Source organism: Rhagoletis zephyria, unplaced genomic scaffold (genome assembly GCF_001687245.7).
Source record: "Rhagoletis zephyria isolate East Lansing unplaced genomic scaffold, Rhagoletis_zephyria_1.1 Rzeph_scaffold_03018, whole genome shotgun sequence".
Taxonomy (NCBI): domain Eukaryota; kingdom Metazoa; phylum Arthropoda; class Insecta; order Diptera; family Tephritidae; genus Rhagoletis; species Rhagoletis zephyria.
Genome location: NW_016160102.1, coordinates 51062 through 63029, shown reverse-complemented (window position 1 = coordinate 63029; position 11968 = coordinate 51062). Strand labels below are relative to the sequence as shown.

Sequence of the window (11968 nt, the reverse complement as noted above, 5' to 3'; positions counted from 1 at the left end):
AAAACGCCCCTAGCAAGAGAGAACGTAGCTCAAAAAATTCGCGTTTTNAATTACCGTACGTAGTTCTGCATTGATTTAAATTGATGCCACATATTTGGAACAAATGCAGTTGGGCTCCAAATCTCAAAAAAAAAAATAAATAAAATATTGGAATCGATAGAGATGATTAAGCTGAGTATAACGGTATACTTCTGCCTGCGACCGCACTTAGGGATTATAACCCTCACAACGTAGAATTACCTTTCTAAGTTGCGAGGAAAAGGCACTGAACACCTTTTGCAGAGAACACCTTTCTGCGTAGGCGCTTTCGGCCGCACTTAGGGTTTGTAAGCTTTTTTTCTAATTATTTTACATTAATTCAGTTTTTGTAAGAACATATATATAAAGTACGTATAGCAAATTAAAGGGAATCAAATTTGCTATTAAATGAGATCAAAATTTTCAAAATCCATTCATTGGTTTCTGAGAAATCTTGATTTCAAAAATTGCTTATTTTGAACTTTAACCTTGTTGTTGTTGTTTTCACAAAAAAAGAAGTATACCGTTGTACTCAGCTCAATCATCTCTATCGATTCCAATATTTTTTTTAATTTGAGATTTGGAGCCCAACTGCATTTATGCCACATATTTTGTTGATAATTGTTCGATTTCTGTAAAGTTGCTTACAAAACTTATAATTGATATAAATTTGGGGTCCATTTGTTGAAGAGTAGCAGATTTGGTGTCTTCAAACTAAAAAAAGCACCGAAAAACGCCCCTAGCAAGAGAGAACGTAGCTCAAAAAATTCGCGTTTTGAATAAAGCACTAAATTAAGTGCGAAAAGCAGGAAGTTGGCAACAGTGATTGTTGAACCAGCAAAGCAAAAGGAAATAAGTAAAGCATTTTTGACACTTGGCTGCCGTTCTTGCTAAATTTTTCTTTGTTTCCTTTTGCGAAAATCTATTTATAAATTTTGTTTTATTTATTCGGCTATTAATCGGCGTTTTTGGCGCCAGCTGAGATTTTAACAAAAAGTATTTCCATGAAAAATTTTTGTAAGTTATGGAAGTGTATTCAAAGTTTTTCGAAGGAAATTGAAATTAACATATCAAGCATTCCTCTGCAAATAAACGACTCAAAACTATCAAATTAAACATATTAAATCAAAAAGTAAAATTTGCTTGGAGGAACGTTTATTCGCCCCACGAAGGGGAGTGCCATCAACTAGTAGAAATATTGCGGTGCAGAAGCAACGCAGATTTGGGCAGCTCAATCAGTTCATTCTTTACAGTCCGTCGTGGCGTTTCTAAAAAAGAAAAACAACGAAGAAATCGCATCATGGTAAAAATCAATTTATTTGTGAATTTTTGTAGTGCTGTATTTTTAATTATATTTGTACTAATATTTGTGTGTTGTTGGCTTTTCGAGGTTTAGCAAAATATGATTTCTAAAGCGATTCATTTTAAGCGGAAAAAACTGACCATCGCGATTACATTAACATTTCCATCTTAGTGTTTGATTTAGAANGATTACCGTACGTAGTTCTGCATTGATTTCAATTGATGCCACATATTTGGAACAAATGCAGTTGGGCTCCAAATCTCAAAAAAAATAAATAAATAAAATATTGGAATCGATAGAGATGATTAAGCTGAGTATAACGGTATACTTCTGCCTGCGACCGCACTTAGGGATTATAACCCTCACAACGTAGAATTACCTTTCTAAGTTGCGAGGAAAAGGCACTGAACACCTTTTGCAGAGAACACCTTTCTGCGTAAGCGCTTTCGGCCGCACTTAGGGTTTGTAAGCTTTTTTTCTAATTATTTTACATTAATTCAGTTTTTGTAAGAACTATAAAACATATATATAAAGTACGTATAGCAAATTAAAGGGAATCAAATTTGCTATTAAATGAGATCAAAATTTTCAAAATCCATTCATTGGTTTTTGAGAAATCTTGATTTCAAAAATTGCTTATTTTGAACTTTAACCTTGTTGTTGTTGTTTTCACAAAAAAAGAAGTATACCGTTGTACTCAGCTCAATCATCTCTATCGATTCCAATATTTTTTTTAATTTGAGATTTGGAGCCCAACTGCATTTATGCCACATATTTTGTTGATAATTGTTCGATTTCTGTAAAGTTGCTTACAAAACTTATAATTGATATAAATTTTGGGTCCATTTGTTGAAGAGTAGCAGATTTGGTGTCTTCAAACTAAAAAAAGCATCGAAAAACGCCCCTAGCAAGAGAGAACGTAGCTCAAAAAATTCGCGTTTTGAATAAAGCACTAAATTAAGTGCGAAAAGCAGGAAGTTGGCAACAGTGATTGTTGAACCAGCAAAGCAAAAGGAAATAAGTAAAGCATTTTTGACACTTGGCTGCCGTTCTTGCTAAATTTTTCTTTGTTTCCTTTTGCGAAAATCTATTTATAAATTTTGTTTTATTTATTCGGCTATTAATCGGCGTTTTTGGCGCCAGCTGAGATTTTAACAAAAAGTATTTCCATGAAACATTTTTGTAAGTTATGGAAGTGTATTCAAAGTTTTTCGAAGGAAATTGAAATTAACATATCAAGCATTCCTCTGCAAATAAACGACTCAAAACTATCTAATTAAACATATTAAATCAAAAAGTAAAATTTGCTTGGAGGAACGTTTATTCGCCCCACGAAGGGGAGTGCCATCAACTAGTAGAAATATTGCGGTGCAGAAGCAACGCAGATTTGGGCAGCTCAATCAGTTCATTCTTTACAGTCCGTCGTGGCGTTTCTAAAAAAGAAAAACAACGAAGAAATCGCATCATGGTAAAAATCAATTTATTTGTGAATTTTTGTAGTGCTGTATTTTTAATTATATTTGTACTAATATTTGTGTGTTGTTGGCTTTTCGAGGTTTAGCAAAATATGATTTCTAAAGCGATTCATTTTAAGCGGAAAAAACTGACCATCGCGATTACATTAACATTTCCATCTTAGTGTTTGATTTAGAGCAAATTTCTATCGAATAGTATCACCTTTGTATTGTTTGGAGAATATATTTAATATATGCATATGTGCGATTATGCAATTTTAAATCATTTTTACTATTAAGNGCAAATTTCTATCGAATAGTATCACCTTTGTATTGTTTGGAGAATATATTTAATATTCGCGCACATACTGACTTATATGTATGATTTGCATATATATGCATATGTGCGATTATGCAATTTTAAATCATTTTTACTATTAAGCTCCTTTAATTTGTTTACTTCGTCGCCGTCCGTGGCGGTTGGACATAAACCTTGAAATTCATGGACAATCGCCTTGTACCCCGACCAAGTACATATGTTTGTAAGTATATATGTATGTATTTTTATATTTATAGCTGCGTTGAAAGTAAACGCATTTATAAACATTCATACATGCATATGTAAGTACCATATTCATTTTATTTGTACAATAGATAGATGGGACTGGTCGGCGATTCGGCTAAGCCCTCGCACCAACGACAAGCCTGCCCAGCGAGGGCTTTGTACAATAATTTATGGTTAAATAGCACAAAACTTTTCTTCATGTAAAAAATCTTTCCCATGTTTGAAGAAGTCGTTGACTGTTAGCTAGATATGTATGTAAATATATGTATGCATGCATGTATTTTCGTCAATATAAGTACATATCATATGAAACATGTATATAATATATATGTTGTAAATTTAAAAATTAAATGTGTCGTATATATTATGTACAATGCACATATGTATATCATAGAATATGCATATGCTATATATGTTTGAGTGAAAAATGTTAAGTGCAAATAATACTATAAAAATATTATATACTTAGAATTTTAGCGACGCTTTCTTGATCTCTGCCGCCGTGGAAATAATTTATATTTTAGTTAGCCAATATACGCACAGCATTAATTGAACATGCGCTTCATTAAGTCGGAACCATATTATGAGGTATCCAGCAATATTTTTATTTGCTAGTTGATTAGTTTAAAACATTCAATTATTGGAATAATCTATTTGATGATTTTATATAGTATGTTACTTACTTATTTGTGTACGCTTTCAGGGTCTTCCACCATTTAATGAGTCGGGTAGTCCCTTCAATGTCGTCCCCATACACAATTACCCCGAGCTAATGAAGATGACATGCGAGCTGATTAACTCTGAATGGCCGCGTAGTGAGACGGCTCGCATGCGTTCGCTTGAAGCTTCCTGTGATACACTGCCCTGCAGCCTAGTTTTAACTACGGATGGAATGAATCGTGTTATTGCTCATTGTAAATTAAGTCCAATACCGTCCAAGAAGATGGCCTGCTTCGTCGAGTCGGTAGTGGTGGACAAAAGTTGTCGTGGACAAGGTTTTGGCAAATTAATTATGAAATTTGCGGAGGACTATTGTCGTATTGTATTGGATTTAAAAGCAATTTATTTATCATCAATCGACCAAGATGGTTTCTATGAACGCATAGGTTATGAGTACTGTGCGCCCATTTCAATGTATGGACCGCGTCATTGTGATTTGCCTAGTTTGGAGAATGCCAAAAAGAAATACATGAAGAAAGTCTTATAGATATCAATGCCAGTATTTTTAAGGCAAACGAATGAGAAGGTGAATTCTACTAATTGGAATATTAGCGAAATAAAGAAGAGAATGGAGATCACTTCACGAGGAGGCTACGTTTATGCGCTTTATAGTTTTTGAAGAACATGTTTTTAAAAAGAGTTTACATAACATAATTACAAATTGCTACATACATACATACGTATGTGTATCGAAGAAACGCACAAGCATATGTCGATATTATTAACAAATTAAATTTGTAACGAATTGAATGAAATGAACCAAGGACTGTAAATAGGGAAAACACCAAAAAATGGAAACAAAGTATTTACAATAACGAGATAAATGTTGCGCCAGATTGCTGAAATGTTTGCTCTCTCTTCGAATCATTCGCTATAATCAAAGAAGCATGAAACTCGATGAACTACAAATAATTCCATTAATATAAATATTTATATAAATACATATACTGATATTGATTTCTTAATATCACTTTTTGATTGTATTTCTAAGTGAATTTTTATGTTTATCGGTATGCTAAAAAGAGCTGTAGCACTGCTAGCTATTTATTAGCATTATTAACCTTGGCACTCTCTGCAAACTAATTTTGCACATATTATTTATTAGTGATTGTTTATATTATTATTATTGATTTATATTGAATTAACTTTCTTGTACTTTTGAAATGAAATAAATTCAATATGATGATATGATTCATGATAAGAATTTTAATTTTTTATATTTTCGTTCCAACTAAAAATTCAGCAGACAATTTGGTAGTTAAGTAAGCTAAGCTGTGTTTAGATAATATATCAAAGCAATTATTCAATATGTAGAGTGAGCCAGTCAATATATATCACACGTTAAACTCTTCCAAAAATTATTAAAAATAGGTGGTGTTTTAGTACTTTAGTGCTGTTCAAATATTCTTGTATGAATATTTTTGTAGAAATATTACTGTTAATACGCTTTGTAGATTTATAAATACATACATATGTACGTATTTACATGTCACCATTAATCCAAAAGGCCCTGATTTGACAAATTTGAAATTTTACGGTAGCAAGAAACTTTTTTAAATTAACACTGAAAGGGCTTACAGGCCACAAGCCAATAAATCTTACATTACAAGACATGGTCTTAAATTTTGCTATGGAGGTATATCTGAGAGAAAACTAAAGGAGCTTGCAAAAAACGTGTTTTCGAAAAAGTGTCATATAGGGCCTTTGCATTGATAGTGACGATAAGTAACATAAATATTTAACCGTAAAGTTGAACAAATACAACGCAACATTAAATTGAATGAGTTTATGAAACTAATAATCTAAAATACAATAAACTGGACAACGTTTAAAACGATTAAAAAAATTGTTTTCTTTTTAATATTCCCAAGCTAAAACTAATTAGGCTCAAACTCAATAATCTAGTTACATACTCAAATATTATATAGTATATATTTTATACTATATTATGTTAGTAACAATGTACATACATAACGTTAGTATAGTATTCAAAGGGCGCATCGCACATTGTCGCTGCAAAAAAGCCACAACTAACTAAAAATTTTTATTGCATAAAACGATATGGGGACTTATAATTCGATGAAATGCATCAATCGATCAAAAAGTATATTTTGGAGTTTCAGTTAATTATTGCTTTTGTATTTCAACGATATATGTATGTATAGATGTGTACATATTTACGACGAGACATTTGGGGTCACCTGTAAGATCACAAATTATGCTACGAACCGGTTTTAGATCAAATGCAACCACATATTTGTTGTTTTTTCATTGTACACAACGAAGCCGCTCAAAATAGCATCATAATTTCATTAATCAAGTTCAAGTTCGAGGCGACATCAACCACCAGCTATTGCCGACGAGAATAGTGATCAAACCGACATGTTGTATATATATAAATATCTATGTACGTAAATATGCATGTGCATACTGTGCTTTAAACATTTATGCCTTCCTCGTGGATGCGTTGCCACAAAGCATGCGACAAAAACAAAAAATACAACAATACAAACTATTTAGACGCTTGCCGTGGCAGACACCATACACAAGAAAAAATCAACAATTCAGATTAAAAATTTGGACGTTGATGTAATGGTTGCCCGTCTGGCTATTTTCATTTTCGTCTGCCTATTGCAACAAGAAACAATGTGGTGCAACAAGAGTATAGTGCTGGTGTGAAATTTAAAATACACATAAGCATGCTTACACATAGATATGTATGTATTTGCATACACGCTGTTAAGATAAAAGCATCTAGCACAGTTTCTGGCATTCTAAAAGACTCAAGCATGTTTGTTGCAACATTTAAATTATACTTTCTGTTCAAAAAGTTTCTTATTTAAACTAACCCAGCTTGAGTCAAAACCAGTTTTTCTTTTACTTTATGACCAATGTCGATGATCCCTAGCTAACTTTATCTCAACTTGTTGATAGCCATCAATTTATCCTATTCAACTTATCTCAGCTCTGTCAGCCAGACTACCCTGACTCAGGAATTCAAGATGGGATAAATTGGTGGCTTTCGACCAGTTGAGATAAAATAGCTCGGGACATCGATGCTGGAAGTGGCTCAAACAGCTCATTCAAGGTTTAAAAAAATCAGTCGGGATTCATCTGCCAAGGTCCCGATACATTTTCCGTACCCAGCTATCATTTTGGGAAAAGCGCTTTGAAACTAATACGGTATTTACATGAGTCGATTATACAGACAACTTTTAGTTGAAAGCAACAATCGCCTGGTGTGAACGTCCTTTCAACAAATCGCTTCCAATGAAGTTAGGGGCAACCAACTTTTGATTGAACTATCGCCTCCAAAATTGGCCCATGTTTACTTTGCAACCGGTAAAAAAAGTTTTCGTTTCAAGTTTAGTAAATATAATTTTTAAATTAATCGGTTACAAAATATCGGTAACAGCAGAATAGACGTGAATGGAATATTTTAACACCCAAATTCATAAAAAATTGAATAGAATTAAAATGTTCCATTTGTCGAATAATTTAATTAAGTTGGCACCTTGTAAAGCTTTTTAAATACAGTTTAATTTTTACTAACAATGTCGTTAGTTTTTGAATTTTTGACAAACCAAATCATTTTGAATTCGGCTTTTTCCTGTAAAGCAATAAATTCTTGTATTTGTATGCGAATTGTATCTTTTAGCATGTGATAGATGTAATTTAGGATGCCAGTTTCAATAAAACTTTAACAAGGGCACCTAAGTTTATATGCAATTAAAAACATTTAAGCTAAAGTTGTTTTGTCAAAGGTCCACAAAAATACACGTAAGCTTTTAATAAGAAACCGATATAATTTTTCTGAAAAATTATTGGACCTTTTTGAACAGAGAATGCATGTATTACATACAACAAATTTATGCGCGTTTGCATTTTTGGCAATGACCACCAAAAGCCACCGGAAGGTAATTTTTCGCAAAATGTTCCGCATTTGTGTTGTCATGTTTGTATGTACACTTTTGAATATATGCACATTTTTAGAATATATTTCACTCCCAGGCGATGCCGGCAAAATGCCAGTAGTTTAAATTGTTACACATACTACTGTCAGCTACATTGCTGTTTAATGACAACCGCCGACATGCTAAAATGTTAACGAAAAAGAAGGTGAAAGGTTAGGTATTTAATGATTCTATTTGCAATAAATTTTAAAATAGATCACTTAATATGTATACTACAAATGCTTGTTGCAAAATAGCACGAATGTTTATGTGTACAGTCAATCAACAAAGTTTAGGTTATGCGAGAAACAAAACATTAAAAAACAGTTGCCCGAATTGCAAAAATGTCTACCTAAACTTTATTGATTGATTGTATATACATATGTGGGTATATAAATATACATGTCCTGCAGTGGAAAAAAACCAAATTTTAAGTTTCATCAAACAACGAAAACTATTTTATATTTCCGAAACAACAAATGTTGAGTATTTATTTGTATGTATATCATGTATTGTAAATTACAGTCAATCAATTAAATTTAAAGGCTTTAATTTTTTCAAATATATTAGGGTAAAGTTTTAGAATGAAATTATATACTAGAATTTAAAACTTACATACTCGTATTCCGTCTACATACGTACATATATGCATTTACTTGAGGCGCATAATGCGCTTAATGTAATTTTCAAGAATTACACAACTAAACCTTAAAGTCCATGTCGTATGCAAGAACACGTTTAAATAAATTCATAATAAAATGCAAAGAAGCGAAATCTTCTTGGGTACTGAATGGAAAACCTCCATTGCGTTAACCACATAAGGGGTATTCTCCGAGTCTTGCAAAGCTCTTGCACGGCGCATGGACTGCACAGCAAATATCGGTTTTCTTCTGCGACAGTTTTGCAAATCGTGCACCGTGCGAGGGCTATATAAGGCTGCGAAATACCCCTATAGAACTTCTGCATGTATATATGAAGGAACGGAAATTAACTACGAAAAAGGTAAACATAAAAAATAAATAAAGTGTCTTAAGAAACGTATAAAAACATTAACGCATAGATTGCGTTTATTTTGAATCATTTGCAATTGCATTGTTTGTCATCTTCTTGGCACTGTTTTCTGTGCCTTGTTGATTAGAGGCATTGTTAAAGTGTACAGTTTTGTTATGTTGAAAGAGGTCCATTATACATTTGAATGATAACTTGCATTGATGACATATAATTGACTTGTTGGGAGTCCGATGTACCCCAGCATGTGCATTCGTTTTCTTTACCATTCTTGCAGATGGTGGTGCCATTTCCGATAGTAAGCCATCAACTGCGGCAGCAGCAGTGTTTGCTATCATTGTAATTTCAGCGAGAGCTATGAAAAATAGTAATATATTAAGTACCATTGTTCTTTTTTTTTTAACTAAAATCTTAAGATTAGAATACCTTTTTTATCGTTAGCAGAATCGGTAGAACTAACAGAAATGCTACTTAGGTCCGAATGAGAACGCTGCGTTGGAGCACTTATCGAAGATGTCATTTGCGTTTGTGAATTTATCTTACCATTAGATGAATTTGCATGAAAAAATTCAGGCAATTGAGCTTTTCCAATGTGATCCATCTCATGAAAGTTTAGCTTGCGCTTCTCATTTGGTGGAATTTTAGGACAATTTTGCAAAAGATGAATGTGTAAGGCACGCAGCAGTGCAAACTTTTTGTCGCAATATTTACATTTATTTACACCATTTGCTTGCGAATTTACTGGTGCAGTGTTCGAAACGTTTGAAGTTGTTTTCTTAACAAACGCCGGCAATTCATCGCCTTCATGAGAGCGTTTATGTGCATCCAAGAGAGACTTTATGTAATATTTGCTGCCACAAACATTGCAAACAAACGACGTCTCTGCTTTTCTAGCTAGACTTGGTCGAGGTTTCGCATTAAGTGTTGTCAATGTAGAAGCGATGGTCGTTTTGTACGATTCACTGCGTGGCTTGTCAATAGGAAATATTGACTTTCTATTAGATGGTATTGATTTTAAGGAATCAGAAGGGGGCTTTGATAAAGATTGTGAACTGGTAACGCTATTTGTGGATTGAGTGGACTTCCCAACTGGCAGCATACTTTTGCGACTAGTCTTCAGTGACACAGTTGGTGCGACATTTTTCCAGTTCTGTTGTCCCGTTGGTAATACCGACCGTCGAGCTATTTTACGAGCTGGGCTGTTTAATGTGGTCTTAACCAATACAGACATACGATGAGTGAACGCGAAAGGACGCTTTTCTGGTAGTGATTTGGCAGTTGTTGGTAGGATTGAAGAACGTCCCTTCGAGTTACATGAAATGGACTTACGTTTATCCAATACAGAAGAAGTTTTGGGTTTATCATTTATTACAGTTGTAGGTTCAGTGAATTTCAAAACCTTATTCAACAATTTTGGTATTTCTGAATTTATCTCTTTGGCTAAATTCGTCCTTGCTGCATTTGTGACAATTCTCGATGGACGATTAGTTAAAAGATTGGGCTCACAAAGAGATTTCTTTGCCATTGATTGGCGTTTGTTGAAATCTGCTACTTGCACTGCAAATTAGTAAATAAAATAATAAAAAATATTTGTGATTTATGTCAGAACCTAAATGAGTTTTTAGGCTTAGATATTTAAAATAAATATTTTCCCTGCTGAATCATTTACCTTTACTTTCCACTGCAGCTTTAATGGTTTGATCGTCGGTATTTTTTGGCGTTTCATCGTCTTCGGTATTTGCCATTTCAGTAGTTTTCGATGTTTCACATTCTGTTTTTTCACTTTCAGCATCTGATTTTAGAGTACTTACTTCGAGTATTTGTACCTTTTCTTCTTTAGGTAAAGTAGGAATTTCTTCATTACTTTTAACAGATAGTAATGCTACTTCGTTTAGAGGTAAGGTATTTTCTTTATTCTTAACATGGTCATTCTCAATTTTCTCCTCCATATCCATAAAAGCCAATTTCATATCAAAGCATCTGTCGGCGCTTGACCCACGATTTACTTCCACGCTGCGTAACAGTTGTTCCTTTGTTGGTGTCGAGCTGGCAATATTAAACTCTTGGAGTACTCTCTTTGGTATAGCAGACAGCTGCGAATGTGTGTCCATATCCTTCACAGACGCAAGGTAGTTTAAGTGTGAATCGATTGCCTCCAATGTACTATTTTGATTCAGCTCTTGAGAGTTTTCCACTGTTTCCTCCTCATGGTCCATGTTAGATAAAATCGAAAGATTATCTGTGGTCGCTTCTAGAGTCTTGTAAGCAGCACTGGAAATGCTCGAATCGAACGACAAATACATAGAAACACCCGTGGTATTTGCTTCACTATAAGTTTGTCTGGAAACGTCCATTTTGTACTTTCTAATTCACTCGCTTAGTTTTTATTTCGACAAATGTGTCCACAATACTTAAAAACAGACGCGGGAACACTAAATTGTTTTCTTCTGTGCTAAATTTATTTATTTTGTTCAAAGCCCGCTTGGAATGCACTCAATATTTTTCCTTTCGGTTTTTGTCAAAGCGTTATTTTTGAAAGCATTTTAGCTGTCACTTTTGTCCAATACAGAGTTGCTCAACCGATAACACTGAACAATAATTTGAGGTGGGTTCAGTAGTAAATAAATAATCTTCAACATAACATCACGCCTACACGTTGTTTAGATTTTAATAGAGCGCACTAGACTGATCCATGGTGGAATAATAACAAGGCGTTGCCAGTAGCGACGTGTTTGTTGTAATTTTGACTAGTTCAGCATGCATGAACGAAAGACACAAGATCACGCGGGAAGGAAAGAACGAAAAAAGTTATTTTCTAGCTGCCGAAATCTCGACGCCATCTTTGTTGTAAGAAGTAAACAACGAAGAGAACGGAGAAAACCGCGAAATTGTTGAACGCATGAAAAATCATTTTTATTATGCAAATTCTTCTATAAATCATGCCGTT

The 11968-nt window shown here is 33.7% G+C and overlaps 2 protein-coding genes across 4 annotated transcripts; one reads left to right on the top strand and one right to left on the bottom strand.

The window, feature by feature from the left end:
- Positions 1–684: 684 nt before the first annotated feature.
- On the top strand, positions 685–5727 carry Naa80 (N-alpha-acetyltransferase 80). 3 transcript variants are annotated; one of them, XM_017623032.1, is made up of 3 exons: positions 3083–3591; positions 3810–3928; positions 4044–5727. In XM_017623032.1, exons 2-3 carry the CDS (start codon positions 3896–3898, stop codon positions 4545–4547), a joined length of 537 nt encoding a protein of 178 aa, XP_017478521.1. In that variant the 5' UTR covers positions 3083–3591; positions 3810–3895; the 3' UTR covers positions 4548–5727. The 3 variants fall into 3 exon arrangements, with proteins under 3 accessions (XP_017478522.1, XP_017478523.1, XP_017478521.1); XM_017623033.1 differs by lacking the exons at positions 3083–3591; positions 3810–3928 and adding an exon at positions 685–1321; XM_017623034.1 differs by lacking the exons at positions 3083–3591; positions 3810–3928 and adding an exon at positions 2115–2789.
- A 2781-nt stretch (positions 5728–8508) lies between these two features.
- Positions 8509–11710, bottom strand: LOC108368229 (uncharacterized). The gene is made up of 3 exons (XM_017623031.1): positions 10691–11710; positions 9448–10578; positions 8509–9376 (listed from the first exon to the last, which is right to left on the bottom strand). Exons 1-3 carry the CDS (start codon positions 11373–11375, stop codon positions 9081–9083), a joined length of 2112 nt encoding a protein of 703 aa, XP_017478520.1. The 5' UTR covers positions 11376–11710; the 3' UTR covers positions 8509–9080.
- Between the last annotated feature and the right edge of the window lie 258 nt (positions 11711–11968).

What these genes read in the sequence shown, in the direction of transcription:
- Naa80 (XM_017623032.1), top strand. Translation starts at nt 3,896, where the DNA reads ATGCGCTTCATTAAGTCGGAACCATATTATGAG. An exon ending in AGTCGGAACCATATTATGAG is followed by an intron (nt 3,929 to 4,043) that starts GTATCCAGCAAT and finishes GTACGCTTTCAG; the next exon opens with GGTCTTCCACCATTTAATGA.
- LOC108368229 (XM_017623031.1), bottom strand. Translation starts at nt 11,375, where the DNA reads ATGGACGTTTCCAGACAAACTTATAGTGAAGCAAATACCACGGGTGTT. An exon ending in AGCTGCAGTGGAAAGTAAAG is followed by an intron (nt 10,579 to 10,690) that starts GTAAATGATTCA and finishes ACTAATTTGCAG; the next exon opens with TGCAAGTAGCAGATTTCAAC. An exon ending in TTCTGCTAACGATAAAAAAG is followed by an intron (nt 9,377 to 9,447) that starts GTATTCTAATCT and finishes TATTTTTCATAG; the next exon opens with CTCTCGCTGAAATTACAATG.